Below are 22,688 nucleotides of genomic sequence, written 5' to 3' on the forward strand. Positions count from 1 at the left end.
GGGTAACCAATGGGACTCTAGTACTTGTACTAGTCAGGATTTCGTCGGAAGCAGGCAGGCGAGGGCGGATGGGCAGCCGGTGGCGCTCCGGCCTCCGGCCGCCGGGATGGAACACGGCCTGGTCCACAGCGAGTCAGTGCTCGATCGGGCCTCGGGAAATTAATTAGGCCCATTATAATTTGGATCGCAACAAAACCAATGGTGGTTCTAATTTGGCCCACGAACCTAGCTTTACCAAATTTACTGAATGCCCCCAGCCAATTCAAATTTCCACTTCGGTTAGGGAGTCTGATAGGAGAAATCGATCTGAACGGGAAAATAAGTAGTATAAACCTGAAAATTATCGTAGGATTGAAAAATAGATGTATAATTTTGCGTAACATATATGGTTTGCAGCGTACATATTTTCTCCAACTGATACTCCATATGCATGTGTCATGTGTACAATGCTCATTTCGTCAGTCTCTTTCCAACTTCAAGCTCTCGTTTAGTTCTAAACTTTTTTTTCAAACTTTTAACTTTTCTATCACATCAAAACTTTCCTACACAAACAAACTTCAAACTTTTCCGTCAATATCGTTCCAATTTTAACCAAACTTGCAATTTTGACGTGAACTAAACATACCCCTAGTTAAACTGTTGCGTGATCAATTCTTTCGTCTTGGTTTATGGTTCAGTGAAGTTGCTGACATGGCGACAGGTGAAGTGCATGAGCGATGTATATACTCATCACACGCTACGCGTCGCTGCGTGGCTCGTTCTAGTATGTAATGGTCTCTGCATATTATAATCCTCTCTCAATGTCTGAATGCTTAACAGTTCACAGTTCGCCAGGTAAACAGATTGAGATTGCTTGTGCGTCCAAGTTTGTAGTAAAATTTTTGCGCTCCAGCTTGCACGCTTATGTAAAAAAAAAAAACTTTCCTGGACACGAAATCTCCGGTAATCTACTTGATGACTCAGCTCATTGATCTGATTATTGATGGTGTCAAACTACTCACTTCATGATCGCACTTGCACATATACTATGTCGAGAATTCTTTTGTTTTTAGAACTATGTCAAGAATTCTTTTGTTTATAGAACTATGTCAAGAATTCAAGAACCATCTGCAAACAACAGTTTTTTTTATAGCAAGTCTGCAAATACCATTACAAGCTCGCTCGCTCTCCCCCTAATCCTTTTCAAGCTTCTACAATACGTCGTTCTGATCGATCTATGGGCTTTATTCAGCCAAAAATCTTGCAGTTTGTAATTGAATGCGTCAGAGGCTCACAGAGCTGTTTAATTAGGTGCATTTCTAGCACCTGTAGTAGGACACCTAACAAAAGGCCGTCACACATACAGACAGAGAACCTGCATGTATTAGTCAAAGTTGGCATGAATTTATGCAGGCTTCAGGCTTGTGGACACTGCACCGTTCGATTTGTTCATCAGAGACTTCAGAGTTTCAGACTGGTACAGTGTGCAGGCATGCGCCACAAGTATTAGACAAGTTAAGTAGCCTATTTGGTGTGTACTAATTAAATAGTAGGTGATGTCAACGCGCCTTAGACTTTGCATACCAAAACAAATTAATTAATTAAGGACATCGTCTCTGCATTTTTGTAATACTAGTGGCAACTCTTGGGTGCTTTATGGTACATAGCTAGATATACATTGTTATCTCACTCTGCAACGGATTGCATGGTCAAATGCCTGAATTTCTAGTACGCGCGTGGTATCTACCCTGACGTACCATGCAGCGCTAGCAGTATTATCAACTCAAATCCACACGTAACAGTCAGAAAATGTCATGTTAAAGTCATTATATACCAAACCCATATATTTGTCTATCGCTCGTTCGCGAAGGAAGCTGCATCGATCATCTTGATAGAGTGTCATTGTGCACTACAGCCTTGCATCCATTGTGTCTCCGGCACTATATATAAGTGCCAATGCCATCTACAATTTTGCATCCATCCCATTCTTCAATCTAACAAGTTCAAAATGGCCAGAACCAAGTTTGTAGCTCTTAGCTTCGTCGTGCTACTGAGCATTGGGCTGTCCAATGCTTTGCCACGGAAATATGCTAGCGCCGGGGGCGGCGGTGGAGGAGGGGGAGGTGGTGGTGGGTCAGGGAATGGTTCTGGATGGGGATCTGGCTCTGGCTCTGGGTATGGCCAGGCAAGTGGACCCGGTGGGTATGCTAGTGGAGGCGGTGGTGGTGGAGGAGGCGGTGGTGGAGGCGGAAATGGTGGATCTGGGTATGGTTCAGGATCTGGTTCTGGGTATGGTCAAGCTGGAGGATATGGGCCTTATGGAGGCTATGCTCAAGGAGGTGGCGGTGGTGGCGGAGGCGGCGGTGGACAAAATGGTGGGTCTGGGTATGGTTCAGGTTCCGGTTCTGGCTATGGTCAGGCCGGTGGATATGGTCCTTACGGTGGTGGAGCATATGCTCAAGGAGGTGGCGGCGGTGGAGGCGGCGGTGGTGGTCAAAATGGTGGTTCTGGATATGGTTCCGGTTCTGGCTATGGTCAGGCCGGGGGATATGGTCCATATGGTGGAGGATATGCTCAAGGAGGAGGCGGTGGTGGAGGTGGTGGTGGTGGACAAAATGGCGGGTCAGGGTATGGCTCAGGCTCTGGTTCCGGATATGGTCAAGCTGGTGGATATGGGCCATACGGCGGATATGCTCAAGCAGGCGGTCAAGGTGGTGGCGGTGGTGGTGGACAAAGTGGCCCAGGCGGTAGTGGTTCCGGAAGTGGCTCAGGAAGTGGATCCGGATCCGCCGGTTGGCACCCATAGAGCATTCATTTGATCCGGCATGTCAATTAAATGGCTACATCGATACTACTGATTGTGATTGCTGAAGATACAAACGGGTTGTGTGCATTTAAATAATACTACTTTGCCATGGCTGTATGTAATAAAAGTAGCCATCTTGCATTGCATATGCTGCTGCTATAGCAATGTAAGTGTGCTTGTATAATCTTTGTGAAATTTGTTATTTGTTGTCTTACAAAGTATATGAATAAATCCAGGGTCTAGGTCTCTAGGCTCAGCATGGAAATGTGATAATATAATCCGTGGTTAGTGAATGCTAGCTTCTTCTCTTTTTTTTAATATTTGAATGGCGGTGATAATCCTAACAAAAGAAACTTAGCACGCGAGGTCTTGCGTGTTATCACTGTATGGTGAAGGCATGAAGTTTGATGAACATGTAAAAGTTGAAATTTAATCAAACAACGTTCATGTCCGAGGCGGAGTAACGATCGACTCACATATATAGGAATTCCGGCTGCCGGAAAGGAAAGTAATATACCAGAAGATAAAACACTTTACAACATGAACAAAATGAGTACAAAAGTTGGATAAAAAATTAAAATTAATTTGAATTATAGGGCTTTACTCTCTCCGAAGAGAAAGAGCCCTTCCAGAAATTCTCAGTGGCCCAGGTGGGCCAGAGAGGGGGTTTGGAAATAGTTTTCAACCAGCAATAGACGCGCCTCGGTATAACCTCATAAGCTGCGTCATTGCCCCAAGCGCAAAGATGCCATCAAACGTTAGCCCACCTCCCCTCTTTATACCCGCAGCGCTCCCGCACATCTCCCTGGACAGCCGAGGTGGTACTAAACTAAACATGGAAAATCAAACCGTTATCCGTGGTTTCCAACTTTTTATAATTTTCCTTAAATTTATTTGCAGTTTCTTTTGCTATGATCTTTTCTGTAATGTTATTGTTTCCTTAATATAAGTCAGGTACCCAAGCACGTCTTCGTTGTTTTAGAAAAGAAAGAGAACTCTTCTGTCATCAATGAGTAGTATACCCTGGGCACTTGCTGTAAGACACTTTCGTGTGAAATCTTGATGTAGTTCAACTGTTCAAGAGACTGGATCACAGGGTGAACTCAGGTTGTCTTTCAGAAAAGTACATGGTCACAGAGAGTATCTCCAAATCTATTTTTGTACTTCTTCCGTTTTATAATGGAAGTTATTCTAGCATTTTCCATATTTATATTGATGTTAATAAATCTAGATAGATATATATGTCTAGATTCATTAACATCAACTAGGAAGGTGGCCCGCGCGTATGCTCGGGCACTTGTATTATTGAAAGGTAAGATTTTTACTGTTTGTTCAAAAATTTTGTCTGATAGATTAAGGGCAAACTAAAGTTTAGATATTGTTACTCCCTCCGTTTCGAAATGTTTGACGCCGTTGACTTTTATCACATGTTTGACCGTTCGTCTTATTCAAAAAATTTAAGTAATAATTAATTCTTTTCCTATCATTTGATTTATTGTTAAATATATTTTTATGTAGGCATATAATTTTACATATCTCACAAAAGTTTTTGAATAAGACGAACGGTCAAACATGTGCTAAAAAGTCAACGGTGTCAAACATTTCGAAACGGAGGGGGTATTTTGTAATAATTTAAGGGTTCTATTTTCTTAAGGTATCTTAAAAATCCATTCATAAACTTTTGAGTAAGAGATGGATTAAGTACTTACTACTTTTGAATCATGTTCTTTTTCTCGAGTAAATAATAAACTATTGCTTGTAGTATGGCTATAAATGAAAAGGTGAGAGCAAGATACTTAAAATTCTTGTGATTAAATCGTCTCATGAAGGTGCATGATACAATAAGAAAGGGAGGGAAGCGTATACATGGAGAAAAAGAAGAAAGGGGAAAATGGATAAAAGGGAGGGGAAGCGTAGGTACCCACGTACGTAGGTGCATACCGAAGGTGGAGAGGTGGAACCTCGTAGTATTTAGTTTGTTCTAAGATCAATTTAATCTAATGGTTTATAATATTGGACCCATCGATTAAGTGAAAATCAAGTAATAGATACTTTGCTTTTTTTCTTAGAATTTCTAATATTTTTTCTAATTTATTAGAGCACCACGTGGCAGCTTGAGGGCATTTTAAGAAATTTTAATGTACTTACCACATGTAATTATAATATTAACCATGTAATATATATGCATGGGATATATGTTAATATTCATTATAGCTTCGTCCGTGTTTATATACAGACCTATTTACAATTGTTTATAGTAGCTCTTACAGATTCATCTTACGACTTTGATTATGCGTTGATCACTAATTTACTGATCACCATGACTCGCATGAAAAAATTATAATTATGTACTACTTAGGGTTTAGGGTTTAGGACAATTGAAATTGATGAATTATTTAATTTATGTGATAGCTATTTGAGATTATAAACGAATGAATTAACTTCTAAAAAGTTATAAAGATGTTTAAGAAAAGCACCATTTAGAAACTTGGAAAGCGTGGAGCGTGCAAACGAAAATCCAAAAGATGGAATCAGGGAAAAAATAGGGCCTTAAACTCCCTTATAACACTCTTATCCTAGTAAGAGTTCTATTGATATTCGTTAATATTGTGCTCACATTTGTAACATAATGATTTACGAACAAATAATACAAAATCTGAATGCAACATAACACAATACATTATAATTATTATGTAATCAACTATCGATTTCGGCTTAAACAGAGCTAAGTGTTCCCACGGTGCTTAATTCTTCTCTCACTGCATCACATTTAATTTTCTTTTCATGTTATTAACAAAATCGGTACCTGCAGCGGTCATGATCACCTGAGATGCCTCAGACATGACGCTTTGTCACACATGCGAAAGGAAAAGGTATAGACGTGCATTATGCAGCGGGCCAAAAAGAGAACTTTAGACACTTTAGTTATTAATAATAAATCCGATGATTTAAATAATGGGTCGTACTTGTTCTAGTGTAAATATAAATTAGTTAATATATATTTTAAATTGTTAATTTAATGGGTACACAATATAATGGTGTAGACTTTATTTTAAAACAATGTATTATTTGAGAATAATAGTCCAAAGTAATTATAAAAATAGATCTAATGATTTAAATAATGGGTCTATCTGTTTAAGTGCACGTATATATTAGTTAATATAGATCTTAAATTGTTTATTTGATAGGTACACAATATAATTGTGTAAATTTTATTTTAAAATAGTGCATTATTTAAAAATAATAGTACAAAGTAATGAGTACACCGGTTTAAGTGGAAACTATCTTACATTATTGATTTAATGGGTAAACATATAATATGGTGTAAATTTTATTTTCAAAGATTATAGAGCTAATTTAGTTACATGTGTTTATAAAGAATTATATGATGGTATATTCTTTGTTTGTAAAATTATCAATTGTATAAATGGAAAAAAGAAGTAAAAAAAGAAACAAAAGGGAGGGAGGCGTACGTACTACATACCCGTACGTGACCTACCTATGCACGTATAAAGAGGAGAGGTGGGACCCATAGTATTTGGTTTGTTTTACGATCAATTTCATCTAACGGTGTATAATATTGGACCCACCAATTTAAGTGAAAATGAAGGGGTAGTGTTTTGCTTTTTTCTTAGAATTTCTAGGATTTTCTCTAATTTATCAGAGTGCCACGTGGCAGCTTGAGAGCGTTTGTAGAAAGTTTAATGGACTTTTAGTATATAATAGAAGATAGATAATAGATAGATAGATAGATATGAATGTGGGAAATGATAGAATGTCTTACATTGTGAAACGGAGGGAGTAACACATACGGCTTGTACAGTGTTGAATTGTTCATGCAAGGTGATCAAGATTCAAGAAAGCCAAAATAATCAAGCCATCCCCTCCCGCATATCTTCATAAAGCATTTAGAGCATCGACATACCTGAAAAGAAGGGCAAAGGTTTGGTTACTTCATAATTCAAAGGCAAATAGTCATAGAGAATTGATATAACTGAAAGATTACGGGCCTGTTCACTTTGATGTCATTTTCAAACATACCATTTTTTGGTAAAGTTGCCAAAATTTTGGGCACATTTAGTTTGTTGCCAAATTTTAATAAGTACATATGAAATCTTACCAAAATTTTAGCAATCTTATCAAAATTTGGCAATGCCAAAACTTGGTAAGGTTGAAAATGTTAGCGAAATGAACAAGCCCTACTTTTCTAAGGGCAAGTTTTCCGAGGAGAATCGGCTTCTTGTTGCATGGGCATCGAGATTCACGATGTAGGTGTCTTCAGGTTGGGCACAAAAGCATTAATTAGACTATCAGAGCATCAGAAAACTTTCTGATCCATTGTCTAAAAAAACAAAACTTTCTGAAATTCCGCTGTATGCTGTAGCTCTACAGAAACTTGAGGCTAAAATTTCCCCTAAAGGCTCTATGGTGAGATTTATATCTATTGTTGGAAAATGGAAATGAATGATTCTCCCATATATAGCGACAGGGTCCTAATAAGTAACAGAACAGTATAGTTAATATGGTCAACTAGAAACTATTCACATGGTCAACTAGAAACTATCTTGTAAAGAATTTTTGTCCTATGTTCTCCAATATGAAATTAAACTACTGTGAAGAACTAGATGTCTATATCAGAATTACACATCACAAGCACTCTTCTTCTTTATCAGGTCATTGACCGAAGAAAAATCTTCATAATCAATATGTTTCTTACCATAGAGGCACGAACCAATGAAATCACCATAGTTAATAACACCAGCTTAACCCGCACTACAACGCATAAGGAAAGAAAGGCTTGTAATAAGAAAAGAAGCAAGCAAAAATTAGGTTTCAAGCCAATTAAAACTCCTACATAGATAAAGCCTCACCTGATAGTCGTGTGATGTGATGTGAAGTCATGTAACAATGTATCTCATGTTCCTGACAAGATTAGTGCATGAGTGCAACAGATAAGCAAGAATAATTGAATTGCAGGGGTTTATACTAAGCTGGTTTCATTCACCCCCATCAGGCAGCAACATGCTCACACAATCTGGAGGAATAATATATCAGATCTTCTGCGTTATCAAATCACCAATAAAATCTGTGAGACAAGAACAAAGCAGTTTTTTTACCAGTTTGAATTAGTGCATCAAATACAACTCTAATTTTGAAATTAAAGTATCTTTACCAATTGAAACATGAAAGAACTTACTTAAAATATCACGTGAGGTTTTGTTGTTTTGCATCCCAGTGTCACAGAGTGAAATATGCTATCTTCACCATTTGTTCATCTCTGCAAAGAAACTATACAAATTTTATATGAAGCCATAAAGTTGTAGGTTAGACATTGTAGAAAATGACATGATAGAACATCATTCCCATATGAGCTGTCCAATCAACTGCGATCAACTAACCTCGGATGAAACAATCAAATACTATGTTCTCTAAAGAACAAACTTCGATCGCACTACCTAATGTGAGCAATGAACACCACGGTAATATCACCATTGCTTCTCACTGATGTAGGCAAATCTGACACTAAGTAAAGCAAATACTACTTCAGAACCTCCTGTGTGCTTTGTTGTTTAACAAATTTCCCTCTCCGAGGCCCTCTTTTAGATCTCTTTGCTATGGCAAGACCCTGTTTTTTCATTTTCTCCAATTTTTCTTTCCTTCCTTTTATATCAGCTTTAATAACTTCATCCCTGCTTTCTTCTGACAATAGAGCTAGTCTGGAAAACTTCTTTGGCCATACTTCTCCAAGTCGCTCATGTATATCTTTAAATACAGGTACAAGACCGGCTCTCATGAAATATCCTTCAGTAAGCTTCATTGAGTTCGTTTTAGGAAGAGCGGGAGCATCTTTCAACTCAAGGTCCAGGCAAAAAGGAGAGTCTTTCAGCCACATCTTAAGAGAGTAAGCCTTCACCACAAAGCGACCTGACCGACTTCTGCATGGTAGGAAAGGGGAGCCCATTTCCAAAAGGTAAGCCCTGATAGTTTTACGCAAGGATACCATGTTATATTCCCCCTCTCCTGTGACCAATACAATAGATTTGGGGGATTCTGGTGCACCCTGCAGTGAAGCATCCTATACAAGCAGAGTATATCAGATGTAATGTTTAAAAAGGGAGAGTTAAGAAATCAACAAAACAAAAGCCCATCCAAACAAAATATTAGCTATAAAGGAAAACTTGATACGTATTAAATTCATTCGCAATACAACCATTCAAGCTTTTTAGGGGAATATTCAGGTTGCCGCCAATTGGTAGATTCAACAATATTTGTGCCCTCGATATGGACAAAAATTAATTTGTGCTTCAAGCCGATAGACTAGCAAAAAAGGAGGACAATGCTTCATCATGTTACTGTCACAAAACCTATCACGATTCTCTACGTGAAAATTGCATACAATGTCAAACAAAGGTAGAAATGCATTAGACACTACAACTGAGATAAATAGCCTACATTCCACACATTTTACTTGTCTGTAGTCACTTCATTCTTCTTAATTTATAGTTCATTTGACTCAAAAGTGTGTGCTGTACTGTCCATAGTCATGACAATGGCAAAAAAACAATACACTATAAGTAAAGCTAGTGAACAAACTTTACTATTTCTCCACTCAAAACAAGTTTTTAATCATTGATTTGGTCTCTTTCAATCAACTAATGCAACACCATATAAAAATTAATATTATTTTTAAGACCTACTTGCATCTGATCAAGCCACAATGTTAGAGCAACAAGAGCAGCCCCAGCAGACAACTTGCGTAAGTCAGCTCCCCAATCTTTTTCTTCCACTCTGAGCCATTCACCAAGAAAATGATTAATCAATACAGTAGAAACAATCGTTCCGCTTTGGATTTACCAATACTCATAATCATAAGGAAATTAAACCTAGTCATCTAGAATTACGTAAGCAATTTCAACTCATAAACAAAGGCATGTGAAGAAATGGAAAGTCCCCTAAAAGATCAAGGTAAGGCCAAGTATCATAAAAAATCATCAGATATTGTCCTCATCCCCATCCATTCCATCCATGGACTGTCATCCTCACCCTCATGCTCTCCTCCCCTCTACTGTTCACTAGCAAGGACTTCCTCTCACGAAGAGGAAGGTCCCTGCCATGTTGTTGGGACAATTTGTTCCAACAGATACAAATAAAACGAAGCAAAAAATAAGACCAGACCATGTTAGTCAAACGTTTCAGCTATCCTAGTGTTGAAGAACACACCAATGTAAGAATACTATAGCAGATTGACTCTTTGAGATGACACCTAGACTCATATTGCTAGCCAGTTGCCTGTCTGGGCCATCTGTGGGCCAAACATGTTATAAGCTAACTACTTGTTTTATAGCTCTTGAATGTCCAGATTAAAAAAATAAAAATAAAACATCAATGTATCTTATGGCTGGATTTTCTGGCTCACTTATTTTGCAATTAATGTTGTTCACGAAGTCACTGTAATTTATCAGCTTCTTCGTGTGCACAGGTGTGCATGTGAACCAAAAGTGGAACTCTGCTAGTGGGTACCTATAATGGTCAAGTAAACTGGAAATGCTGCATCTGGCATGCTGAATCTGAAAATAGAGCATAGCCTCAAATGAAAATCTTCGGAGTTAGAGATTGTTGCAAATACCGAAAGATATTATGATGGTATATGCTTCTTTTTACAGCCAATTGGAAAATCCATGAAGCGGTTGCTCGACGTTCAAATGCCCATAACAGGTCTTCCAGTGCATTTACAAAGTTCAATGAAGCAGAATCTTCTAGTGTCCCAAGTTTTTCTAGAAAGCTGTCAACCTCAGTAAACAGAGACGAAGTCCTCTCAGTAAGGAGCCTGCAGAAGGTGTAAGATTTAATCACTGATGAAGAAAAAAAATACGGAACATTATGAACATAATCAAGTACAATATCAACCTAATGGGAAGGTCAAATCCACAATCCTGCAAAGACTTTAGAAGAAGAATGGCATCATCAGTCTGCTCGCACAAACTAGCAGCCCTGATGAAACTTGTCCAGACTTGATGATCTGGTTCTACACCATCTCTTTTCATTTCTAAAAGCTTTGTGATTCCAAGACTGTAGTCACGATTTCTCAAGTAAGCATCGAGAACAGTACTGTATGGTAAAGTGCTAATTTCCAAATTAGAAGATTTCAAGCTGTTCAGGACTTTCTCAGCTTCGTCTGGGTGCCCAGAAGTCCCATAAGAAGTCATGAGGATATGCATAGTAGCGATGGTTGGTTCAATCCCATCCTCTTTCATTGCTGATAGTAAGTGCTCGGCTTTGGAATGGTTGCGGGCATTCCTATATATTTTCATCATCATGTGGTAGATAGATCTATTTAACCGATATCCCTTTGTTCTCATTTCTTCAAAAAGCAGGTCAGCTTGCTCCCAGAGTTTAGCTTTTCCAGATGCAGCAAGCAAGATTTTGTAGGATTCTAACTTGGGTGTCAAACCCCGTTTACCCATTTCATACAAGAGAGTAAAACCTTCTTCAGGCCTAAAGTTTCTACTGTACATGACTATAAGAGTATTATATGTATCCTCATCAGGCTCTAATCCAGCTTCCAGAATACTATGATATACTTCTATTGTCCTGTCAAAGTTTCCTGTCCCAGTATACATTAAAAGAAGGGTATTAAGTACCACGAGATCTGGTTTGAATCCTGCTCCCTCCATCTCTGCAACCATCAATTCGACATCTCTGAATCGTTTATTATGGCAGAGCAAGGAGATCATAATTCTGTAGAGGTGCATATTTGGCAAGTATCCTGCTGCCTTCATCCCATTATATATTTTCATTACCTCGAATACATCCCCAGCTTTTGCAAAAGCTTCAAGCATAAGGAGTACTGTGCTTTTGCTGATCTTGATGTCTAAATCTTGAAGCTCCTGAACAACCACATACAACTCATCCAGCCTGCCATCAACAATCAATGCTCTCATCATTCCATTAACTGATTCAACAGTTGGTAGAGGACCCTTTTTAATCATAATGTCAAAGATTGCCCTTGCATGCTCATAAAGGCCACTCTCAGCATATGCATGTATTAAAGCATTCCAAATCCTTCTATCAACACCAGACTCCTGCTTCAATCCTTTCACAAAATTTTCTGCCTGCTGCCAGAGTTTTAACTTACCATACGCTTCAATCATTGCTACTCTGCATGAAAGAATGTTCAAGGAAATATCAGATCGCGCAGCATCATCCATCAATTGATAAGCCGTTTCTGGGAAACCCAATCTGCAGCATGTGTAAATTATACTCTGGTATATCTTTTGGGAAGGAACTATGCCAAGAAACTGCATATCGCAGAACACTTGACAAGCTTCGGGAAATAACTCAGCCTCCTCAAGGTAAGTAATCAAGTACTCATACAAGTCGCAGTCTTGACCAAAGGATCCACGTTTTAACATTTGTTTTCTACTGTACTCCTGAATGGCATCAACAATCTTCCCATTTTTGCACAAAAGCATGATCGAGCATTCAGATATTAAGTTGTGGGAGTTGGGAACATGCTGCCGGATCCATTCAAGCAAAGAGAGACCTTTTTCATGCTTACCCATTTTTTCATATGCGTCTAAAATGGACAGTAGGCTCTTACCGTCAGGCTCATATCCTTGGAGGCATGCCCTCTTTAACAGACTAGCACCCTGAGAAATGCATTCAGCCTTGATGAGTATACTGGATATTACTAGTGGATTCATTTCAAAAACGGCCTCCATGTCTTGGATAACTCCTTCAATCTCATCGTGTTCATTTCCCTTTGCGAGTGCAGCAAGCAAGACCTGATATAAACCATCATCTGGCTTATATCCATCCTTGATCATAGCCCGGTACAGAACCATCAGCTTTCTAGTCTCATCAGACCTTGCAAAAACATCTAACATAACCAAATAGGCTAAACGATCAGGTTTGACACCTGACTCAACCATACGATCAAATGTACGCTCCGCATCATCCTGCCTCCCACTTTTGGCGTATGCACATATCAAAGCACTGAAAGTTACCAAAGTTGGCTTTAATCCTGCATCAGCCATCTCCTCCAGCACCTTCCCTGCCTCAGAAATCCTATCCATCTTCCCTAAAGAATCAACCAAAACAGTATAGGTCACAGCATCTGGAGTGCAGCCTATAGCCCTCATCTCATCATACAACCCAAGCGCCAAGTCAAGCCTGCCCATCTTTCCATACATATGAATCATGGTATTATAAGTAATCCCATCCTTCCTGAAACCAGCCTTAACCAATTCCTCACACACACGCTCCACCCTCTCCACATCGCCTTCCTTCGCGAAAGCATAAAGGAGCGAGTTGTATGTGACTGCATCCGGCTGAAAACCCTTCTCAACCAGCTCCTTAAACATCAGCTCAGCCTCCTGTGCCTTCCCGCACCGGCCATGCACGGAGACCATGGCATTGTACGTCCACAAATCTGGCCGACACTCTGAAGCTATCATCTCCTCAAACACCGCCACTGCATCATCCAAATTAGAACCTTGTGAGCAAGCACTGATGAGGGTGTTGTAAGTGATAGCATCCGGTCTCAGCCCAGCTTGCCGGACTTCATGTAGGAGCTCAAGAGCGACACCAGCGGCCAAACACCCAGACTTGGCCCTGGCATTGATAAGGGTATTGAAGCTAACGAGGTCAGGCTCGATGTCCTGGTCACGCATTGCGTCAAGCAGCTGGCGCGCGTCGTCGAAGCGGCCAGAACGAGCGTAGACGCCCATCATGGCATTGAACACCTGCACGGTGGCACCCTCGCGGGCGAACCGGAGGAAGACATCCTCCGCGAGCGCGTCCTGGCGGGCGCGCCCGAGGACGCCGAGGACGACGGCGACGACGCGGGGGCCCGGGGCACGCCCGCCGCCGCTCGCGACGAGCCACTCGAAGGCGTCGAGCGCGCGCCGCCAGGACGCCACCCCCACCGCGCGCACGACGAACGCGAGCTCGTCCGGCGCGGGGCGCGCGCCGTCGAGCACGTCCCCGACGGGCGCGCCGGGGGCCAGCGCCAGGACGCGGTCCGCGAGGCCCGCGACGCGCGCGCGCCAGTCCCGCGCCCGCCGCAGCGCGAGCTTGCTGAGCTTCTTCACCCTCCCGCGGTGCGCCCGCGCGTCGAGCGGCTCGAGGGCGGCGGCGGAGGCGGCGGCCGACGAGGGCCCCGCCGCCGCCTCCTCCTCCTCTCCTCCCTCCGAGGGCCTCGCCACGGGCGCGGCGGGGAAGCGAGGCGAGGGGAGGTGGGGGAAGCGGAGGTGTGGCCAGCGGACGGAGGGGTCGGCGAGGGGGTAGTCGAAATCATCCGGCGCCGCGGCCGCGGCCGTGGCGACGGTGGCGCGGCGGATATGGCGCGAGGAGGTGGAGGTGGAGGTGGAGAGGAAGGGTTGGGAGGCGACGGCCATGAGAGGCATCGCGTTGGGCGGCGGATCAGTCGCGCATGGGCATGGAGGTGGAAGAGTGGAGATGATAACGTTGCGGGAGTTTGAGCGGGTAATCACTAATCGAGCGCAAGATATTTTTCCTCGCGCGTCTCCCTGCTCCTGAAAAATCTGTCTCAAATTTCGTAGCTGCAGTTTCAGTGTTTCAGAAGCGATGAAAGAGCCTCTGACAGGCCGACATAATTTCAATTTTTCAACATATTTCGTTTGGATTTGAACGTTTGGGGCATATTTGGATAGCTAAACTTCGGGCCTGTTTACTTTGATGTCAAAAAAAAGTGGTTACATTTAGTTTGCTACTAAATTTTGATAACTACTCCCTCCGTTTTACAATGTAAGTTATTCTAGCATTTCCCACATTAAAATTGATGTTAATGAATCTAGACATATATATCTATTTAGATTCATTAACATTAATACGAATGTAAAAAATATTAGAATAACTTACATTGTGAAACGGATAAAGTATATAAAAAATCCTGTCAAAAGTTTGGTAACTATACCAAAATTTTAGCAATTTTAGCAATGCCAAAATTTGGTAAGGTTTTTTTTAACATCAAAGTGAACAGGCCCTTGATCAGTTTCCGTTCCAGCAACAACCACAGTAACCAGGAGAATTTTCAGAAATTCAAAACATGGTCTAACTCGTTCTATTAGAAATGTTCATCATCAATCATCAGCAAGAAATGGCAAATACTAAATCGCATATGCATCCCAAACAACCTTCGAGTACCTCAAAAGAAAACGTCAAGAACATGCAAGAACAACCGGATGGGAATGGAATGTGAATTGAATGAAGCTATGTATAATTTTACACTGTATTCTGTTGTCAGGCTATTCTCCTGCTGCCTCTTTTAATATACAACTACAAGAAAATTACAGTGCTGCAACAGCGGCCATTTTTTTTAGGTTTTTCTTTTCCCTACATCTCTTTCTCCTTTTTTTGTTTTGCTTCTTTTTTCTTCGTGCTGCTGACCTAAGAGATGTTAGAACACCACAACACGGAGCAAACCAGGTTGTGCCTGCGTGTAGTGGAGGCCTTCCTCCAGAAGAAACTGCTCGACGGCGATGGGCAGCCTGGCGGTGCGAGAACCCTTGGTGTGATGACCTGTCCCGACACATATCATGACTTGCATCCTCTCACCTGTAGCCCTCGCGGTGCTCTTAAGAGTACCGAGCTCGACCTTAAGTATATGGATTGCTTCGTTCACATGGAGACCATGTAGATCGATCAGACGGTCGCTCCCTCGTTGCGAAGATGGGTTCCTGAGGAACATTGCAACAAAAACATATGATATGTTAAGTGTACTTGTAAATATTAGGAACAGTACAAGGCGCAGCTTGTCAATCGGGTGGACAAAGTATAAATTGGCATGAAAAGGATTTTCCATCCAGCGCAGAAAGAACAGGGAACCAGTTAGGCGACCTCTGTCGATAAATAGCTTCTCTTGCTTTCTCATGAGATGCTTTCATTTGTGTGTTATATGTCTGTCCCTTCATACTCAATTCCTTGGCTAGAGCTTTGTTGCCAATCAGGTAAGCCTGTCTAGCCTGTCAAGTAGATCTTTATGTAAATACTTCAGCTAAAAGATGTAAACAAGTTACATATTGTATTATAATTTCAATTCACTCATAAGCAAAAGATACAGCAAATGAGGTCAGCTAAATGAACGTCAGTGATGTGGTGGACATGATAATAGGCACAAACCAATTTTCATACTCAAAATATAAGTAATAAAAGGAATTGAAGAGGTTATACTAAGAGTAGCATGTAAACATCAATATTTGATGATACAACAACCGTGTAAAAAATTATTAATAAACGAAATGCCAGAGGCTAAATTTTTAATAGTGGATGGATGGAATGCATATTACATGGCGATAGTACACACAAACAAATTGATACAGGATGATAAATGGCAAAATTTATAGGGTCAAAATGGAAGTAGATATTTTATCAAGAAACAATACAAGGCTACTGGTGCAGGTAAGTTGTATAAGCATGTGGCACATTTCACTCGTACACCCATGGATGCAAATGCATACGAGATGCAACTGAGACCACAATGGATGATGCTTACCTGCTCAAAACATGCATTTCGGATGCGGGCAAAATCACGGGCTTCTCCCCTTGATTCTGAGTACATGTTTGCTATTGATTTGCATATAAACATAAAGAGATCAGTCTATAGTTGTGGAACAGAATAAATCATCAAACATACAGGAGGGAAACACGCTATCCACACAAATGACTTGGTATATCAAGATGGGCATTACCTACTGCATCTCCAGTTTCGAGCCATGGAGCAGCTCTTGCACTGCTAACACTTTGAAACTTGTTTCCAGAAGATGTTTTGGTCGTAGAACTGTACTGCTTGGGTACAGAAACAGTTGAAACACCATTACCGTATTCAGGACCTTTCTTATACTTCCAATGGCCAGAATTTTGCGATGCAAGTTTGCGAACAGCTGAAACAAAATCACCAGTACCAGTAGATACAGAGGGTGAGCTGCGTCCATTGAAGATGCTTAGAATATCTGCATTGCCTTTGGAAAAACCATTTTGGTCTTCAACTGTTGGCAGTGCGGGGAAGTCCCCTGTGCTAAAGTTTGGTGTCCTGGGGGTCAGAGTTGGATTGGAGGTAGCATCAACTTGCATCTGAAAAACAAAAATGATATCACTAGACAGACAATGTAAAAACTGTTAAACATGCTAGTGCCCGCAGAAGATCAAGATGGTCAGCATGACAATGGGATGCAAGTGCAACTGCAACCAGTTATTGCTGCGTTCCTAACGAGCTCTACCAAAAAAGAGTAAATTTCAGAAAACTGCAACTATAGTGACAAAACTATCAGTTTACTGCAACATTAGTGATTTATTTCAGTTTGCTGCAACAATAGCGTGGGACATTATCACAAAACTGCAACTTTTACGTGATATGCTGCTACAGGACATGTAGGTGACAACTGTAGCAGCATATCACGTAAAAGTTACAGTTTTGTGATAATTTCCCACGCTATTGTTGCAACAAACTGAAATATATCACTAATGTTGCAGCAAACTGATAGTTGTCACTATAGTTGCAGTTTTCTGAAATTTGCTCACCAAAAAAAATGCAATATGACTAGCAATTTTGAGCAATATTTTGGGTGGATATGAAGTAAAGAAGTAGCATTGATTTACGTGCCAGTTTCACTGACAGAAGGGATTACCTCTAGCTGGGTGAGGATTTCAATAGTATGGTTGAAGTCACATCCATTAGCATAGTACAGCTCTGCAAGGCTCTCTGATGAAAAATCAGGAAACTGTGAAGCTAAATACGCTAGGGGGTCAAGAACATCGTCTGTTGCTGCAGCATAATCGCTAGCAAAACTGTCAGAAAAGCCTGCAGCACTTTCAGAATCATAATGAAGGCCCTGATTTCCATTCGTAAAATGGAGATCCCCTACAAAATTTTGCTCCCAATTGCTTGAACCCATAGTTGGAAACGATGCTTGTGAATTATCTTCATAAAGTAAACTGGTAAGCCCCAGTTCCAGGCTCTTGTTAGCTTGAGAAGATAAATCATGCTCTCTTGAAAAGCGGCTAGCTGTTGTTCCATAGAAAGGGGGTGCATTCAAGGATAATCCAGCAAGAGACAATTCTTCAGGTTCTTGTTCAATTTTCTCAAAACTGAAGTCTGGAATAATGTCATCAGGAAGCTGCTTACGCCAAAACTGGTGTGCCTCATCATCCGAGTTATTTGACTTTGATGACTCGGACCTATCTAGGATAGTTTTCCCAGAAGCCCTAAGATCTGCCTTACTTACATCTGAGACAGCGCTACTCTCAAAAGATGGTCTAATACATGAAGGTACAAATTCTGCTGCGTTGGGATTCAATGCTGTGACTTTATTTGGCAACATTGACCTTGTATCTCCATTGGAAACAACTTTATTGAGTGAAGTCATTTTTAATAGAAATTACATGTGATGTTACATGTACAAGGGGAAATTTGCAATAAGATTTTATCCAAGCCCTGCAAAGATATCAACAAGGATTAGCATGAACATGGCTGAGCACTTGATGTACCACAATCACGTCAACCTTTACCAAAAGATTATATATGAACAAATAGGTGTAATTTAACAGAAAATATAACTTCCATAATATTAATAAACTAGTATTTGTCAACTCAAAAAAAGAAACTAGTATTTTTGTTAATAAGCAAGACAATATGCTAACCTACAGGTAAGGCTCACTAGAGCTAGTAATCTTTGTCAGACTCAATAAAATTGATAGTGTTGTGGGAAATTTCATTTCAACCCTATTATAAAATACCAAAAACAAATAAACCAACTACAAGAACAACAGCTAGTTCTTGCTATTAGGGCAATAAATATTTAGAACAAAACAATTTAATTACTTCATAGTATGTCCATAAATTAAAGCCAGCAAGCCGCTGCATCATACAAAGATTGAAGATAACACAATAGGATATATAAGGCTGGACAAATGGACAAGGATTCAGTTATACAAGTTCTTAAAAAGTAAAAATCTACAAGCCGTTTACTTTCCGTTAGGATTCATAAAATATTTTGTTTGTTTGTTTTCACTGCCAGGGAGAAATACCACAATCAATGCGACTGATACTGATAATAGAAATTTCCACATTCACAGAAGACCCAAAATCAGTAGCTCTGTCAACCAAAAAAAGAAGAGAACTTCTAATGATTTGCTCCCAGTTTCCACAAAATTGGCGCGACTCTTCTTAGTAACTCATATAGCTGCCGTCGCAAAAGAAGCAAGTTTTCTGACACATTATCTCAATATCTCCTCCATAAATTCATCAATTAAATAGGCTCAATATCTCCTCCTTCCGTCCTTCGTTCTCACATACCGACACGCTGTTCTCTCACCCAAACGTATATAGAAACCATCAAATCAGTAAGAAAGGAACCATAACAAAAGAAACAGAAGCTTATTGCTGTTTTTTTGGAAAGGAAAGAGAAGATATCCTCAAAAGTCCACGCAACTCCATCTCTAACACAGAAAAGGGAAGATTGTACAATCAAAAGAGGCAAAAGAGCAACGGAAAGACGAGCAAACAGTACCCCCTTGCTTTTCCTCTCCGTCCAGCACACGCACGCTAAACACCCCACGCCCTCCTCCCCGTCTCCCCGGCCGGTGGCGAGATGCCTCAATCAAAAAAAAATCACGCCTTTTCCGGGTTTTCCCTAACCCGGACAATCAACGGAACAAAAAAAAAAATCCTAACGCCGGGCGAGATCTACACCCCCAGATCTACCCGGAACCCGGGGGGAGCCAGCGCCAGATCTGGAGAGGAGAAAAGGCCGGGAGGGTGTTAATTAATTACCTTTCCGCCGGTCGATGAGCTGATAGTGATATATCGCTGGCGACCGGCCCATGGGGCGGCGTCCCCCCCAACGCCGACGGTAGATGAGAAACGGACGCCGCCGCCCGCAGGGGGATTCGGGTTTCACCGCCCAATCGCGCAACGGGAGTCCGGCCCCCCGCTCCGGGAGAATCGGGGGCGGAATAGGGTTCGCCTTCTTGGGAGGCGGAGGCGGAGGCGGAGGCGAGGAGAGGGGAGGGAGGAGGGAGAGGTTGGTGCGGATGGGGGTGGGGGTGGATAGGTGAGGGATGGTGGAGTTTGACCCGTCGGGGCGGGGGGTGGGGGTGGGGGCCCACCGTGGCGTGGAGGAGAAGCGGGTGGGTGGTGGTGGCGGCCTCGGGATCGGGGGCGCCGCTGCGAGGCTGAGGTGGCTTGGCTTGGGTTGGTTGGCTGGCTGGTTGCGTTGTTGCGCGGCGCTGCGGGGTGCGGGGGGAATATGCGGGCGGGTGATGCGAGCGAGCGTGCCAGGAAATCTCTCGAACTATGGGTGGCTCCGTCCCTGACTGGCTCAGTTGGCTCGCCTGCTCCGGCTTTGCTTCCGGCGCTGGACCACACCAGCTGATGATGATAGCTTGGGTGCGTTCGGCGATTTTTCGCGCACACACTCTCGCCTGTCACATATCCCATCCTTAAAATTTTTCACCGTGTCACATTAAATATTTAAATACCTACATAAAATATTAAATATATGCTAAAAAATAACTAATTATACATATTGCGACTAATTAGCGAGACAAATCTTTTAAACCTAATTATTCCATAATTTGACAATATGATGTTACGGTAAACATTTGTTGATGATGGATTAACGAGGCTTAATAAATTCATGTCGCGGTTTACTGACGGATTCTGTAATTAGTTTTTTATCTTATGTAACACGCCAAAACTTTACACCCCTAATCTAAACCCTCTCTAAATTATTAGATGACGTATTTTTTATAGAATAGTTATTTTAAAAGATTATATTAATCCAACTTTTAAATTCCTCTAAAAAAAACTATTAAACTTATTTCAACTAATATATCACTCCGTTGTGCTTGTAGGGAGGTGGAGTTTCTAAAGCTGTGTTTGGCAGCCTGTGTTGGAAATAAATCTCCTGAACACAGAAAACAGAGTGGTCCATTAGCGAATGATTAATTAAGTATTAGCTATTTTTTAAAAAAATGGATCAATATGTTTTTTTAGCAACTTTCGTATAGAAACTTTTAAAAAAAACACATCGTTTAGTTGTTTGAAAAACGTGTGCACGGAACACGAGTGAGAGGAATTGGGAACAAATGCTGCCGAATATAGCTTAAGATCATCCCAACCCAAAAACTATATTAGTTTTCATACTTGTCATGTTGTCATGGTTACAGATAAGGCATACCTCCTATCCTACCACTTATAGAATATACGGATACGGCATACATTCGTATGTACGATATATTTCCGTATACATTAAGAAAATTAACAATAGATCATGGAAATTAGCCTCATGGGCAAGTGAACAACAGAGTCCTACTTGGAAAGGATTAGGTTTATACTATATCGTGCGGGGGCCTATAATCTCTGATTTTTACTTGGAGACTAAGGTGATTCACGGTTTAGGGGATCGAATCATAACACCAACACAACCACCATAGCCTACAATCCGAAGGACGTGAAGCCTACTCGCCAGGAGATCTCGTCGAAACCATCTCGATAGGGATCTCGCCGGTAATCTCAGAATCATTGGTTCTGGTTCTCTATTGCAATATGTGGTCTTTCCATATCAATCTCATATAAACTGGATTAGGGCTATTACCTTACGAGGGACTTGAACCAGTATAATTCTTGTATTCTTGTTTGCTTGATGTCGTACCAACATACCCCAATACCCTGTTCATCCGATCTATGGATATCCCCTGTCGACACATGTCGTATATACACTATGTATAGAAACTACTTCATCCGTCCTAAAAAAGTGCAGCTGTGCGTTTCCGCATCCAACGTTTGACCGTCTTTCTTATTTGAAAAAGAATTATGATTAATATTTTTGTTCTCATTACACAATAGAACATGAATAGTACTTTGAGTGTGACTAATTTTATTTATTTATTTCATAATTTTTAAATAAGACAAACGAGCAAACTATGGACACGAAAAACCACAATTGCACTTATATTGGGATGGAGGTAGTATATATCTAATAGAAATCATCTATCTTCTCTATCCTTTTATCTACATATCTTGTTTTCATTCTAGTTTTTATATGGGGATGATTTCTTGCATGAGAAATGATTTATTTATCTTTTTATCTCTCTTCTCATTAACTCTTTTACCACATCAGATTTTTCCATATGTGACAATATATTTAATGCTATGGACACTGAATGATAAGGAGAGTTGGGGATGGCCTAACCTCTACCTTCGAATGAAGCCTAAGCTAGCTTGGTTCTATTTGCTACTTCGGCCTTGTTTAGATTCTAACTTTTTTCTTCAAAATTTCAACTTTTTCGTCACATCGAACTTTCCTACACACACAAACTTTCAACTTTTCCGTTACATCGTTCCAATTTTTTCAAACTTTTAATTTTAACGTGGAACTAAAGCCTTCCTGTTCTTTTATTCTTGATTAAGATATAGATTTTATCTCAATTTTTGTTGCTAGGCTTTTTAATTTGTTAAACGGTGAAAGAGTGTGTTTCGTGTGAAAGGCTTTTCACAATTTGAACGGGCCACTAGCTACTACGGCATTTAAAAGAAACAGCAAAAAAGTATTAGTACTGTTTTTATGCTAGTTAGATAATCTGATGACTTGCCCCTTCGCAATTGGGAGTACGGAAAATGTCATCCTGGAGTTGGAGTGTGGATTGAAAAGGTAAACAAACAAGAGGTCGCCAGATCAAATAAAGTTGTTAAATATGGGGAAGAATATTGGATGCCTACACCAATAATTTCACCTCCCTTATCTGAACTTGTCCAACAACCAATCTATCTTTATCCTTTATTAGACATTGTACACTCAACTATTGTGTCCCTGGCCTTTTTTTTTCTCAATAATTAACCTATGTTTGTTTACATGAATAAATGTAAAGTTTGTTACACACA

At 40.8% G+C, this 22,688-nt stretch overlaps 3 protein-coding genes and 1 non-coding gene across 15 annotated transcripts; 1 reads left to right on the forward strand and 3 right to left on the reverse strand.

Moving 5' to 3' along the window:
• Positions 1 to 1,952: 1,952 nt before the first annotated feature.
• On the forward strand, positions 1,953 to 3,078 carry LOC4340403 (putative glycine-rich cell wall structural protein 1). Its single transcript, XM_015788594.2, has one exon. The coding sequence runs from the start codon at positions 1,988 to 1,990 to the stop codon at positions 2,783 to 2,785; it is 798 nt and encodes a 265-aa protein (XP_015644080.1). The 5' UTR covers positions 1,953 to 1,987; the 3' UTR covers positions 2,786 to 3,078.
• A 168-nt stretch (positions 3,079 to 3,246) lies between these two features.
• LOC112936032 (pentatricopeptide repeat-containing protein At3g18110, chloroplastic) lies at positions 3,247 to 14,266 on the reverse strand. 12 transcript variants are annotated; one of them, XM_015788591.3, is made up of 10 exons: positions 10,694 to 14,266; positions 10,413 to 10,613; positions 9,484 to 9,574; positions 8,185 to 8,861; positions 7,983 to 8,063; positions 7,791 to 7,871; positions 7,657 to 7,708; positions 7,503 to 7,558; positions 6,570 to 6,710; positions 3,247 to 3,614 (listed from the first exon to the last, which is right to left on the reverse strand). In XM_015788591.3, the coding sequence occupies exons 1-4, from the start codon at positions 14,191 to 14,193 to the stop codon at positions 8,325 to 8,327; spliced, it is 4,329 nt and encodes a 1,442-aa protein (XP_015644077.1). In that variant the 5' UTR covers positions 14,194 to 14,266; the 3' UTR covers positions 3,247 to 3,614; positions 6,570 to 6,710; positions 7,503 to 7,558; positions 7,657 to 7,708; positions 7,791 to 7,871; positions 7,983 to 8,063; positions 8,185 to 8,324. The 12 variants fall into 12 exon arrangements, with proteins under 12 accessions (XP_015644077.1, XP_015644075.1, XP_015644069.1 ...); XM_015788589.3 differs by having other exon boundaries at positions 3,247 to 3,609; positions 7,657 to 7,871; XM_015788583.3 differs by having other exon boundaries at positions 7,657 to 7,871.
• Positions 3,382 to 3,532, reverse strand: LOC4340404 (U4 spliceosomal RNA). Its single transcript, XR_003243192.1, has one exon. It is a non-coding gene; the product is annotated as a U4 spliceosomal RNA (transcript).
• A 726-nt stretch (positions 14,267 to 14,992) lies between the features above and the next one.
• On the reverse strand, positions 14,993 to 19,801 carry LOC4340405 (polyadenylate-binding protein-interacting protein 7). Its single transcript, XM_015787622.2, has 6 exons — positions 19,578 to 19,801; positions 17,434 to 18,239; positions 16,498 to 16,879; positions 16,302 to 16,372; positions 15,647 to 15,771; positions 14,993 to 15,486 (listed from the first exon to the last, which is right to left on the reverse strand). The coding sequence occupies exons 2-6, from the start codon at positions 18,169 to 18,171 to the stop codon at positions 15,207 to 15,209; spliced, it is 1,596 nt and encodes a 531-aa protein (XP_015643108.1). The 5' UTR covers positions 18,172 to 18,239; positions 19,578 to 19,801; the 3' UTR covers positions 14,993 to 15,206.
• Between the last annotated feature and the right edge of the window lie 2,887 nt (positions 19,802 to 22,688).

The sequence above is a fragment of the Oryza sativa genome, chromosome 6 (assembly GCF_034140825.1).
Source record: "Oryza sativa Japonica Group chromosome 6, ASM3414082v1".
Taxonomy (NCBI): Eukaryota; Viridiplantae; Streptophyta; class Magnoliopsida; order Poales; family Poaceae; genus Oryza; species Oryza sativa.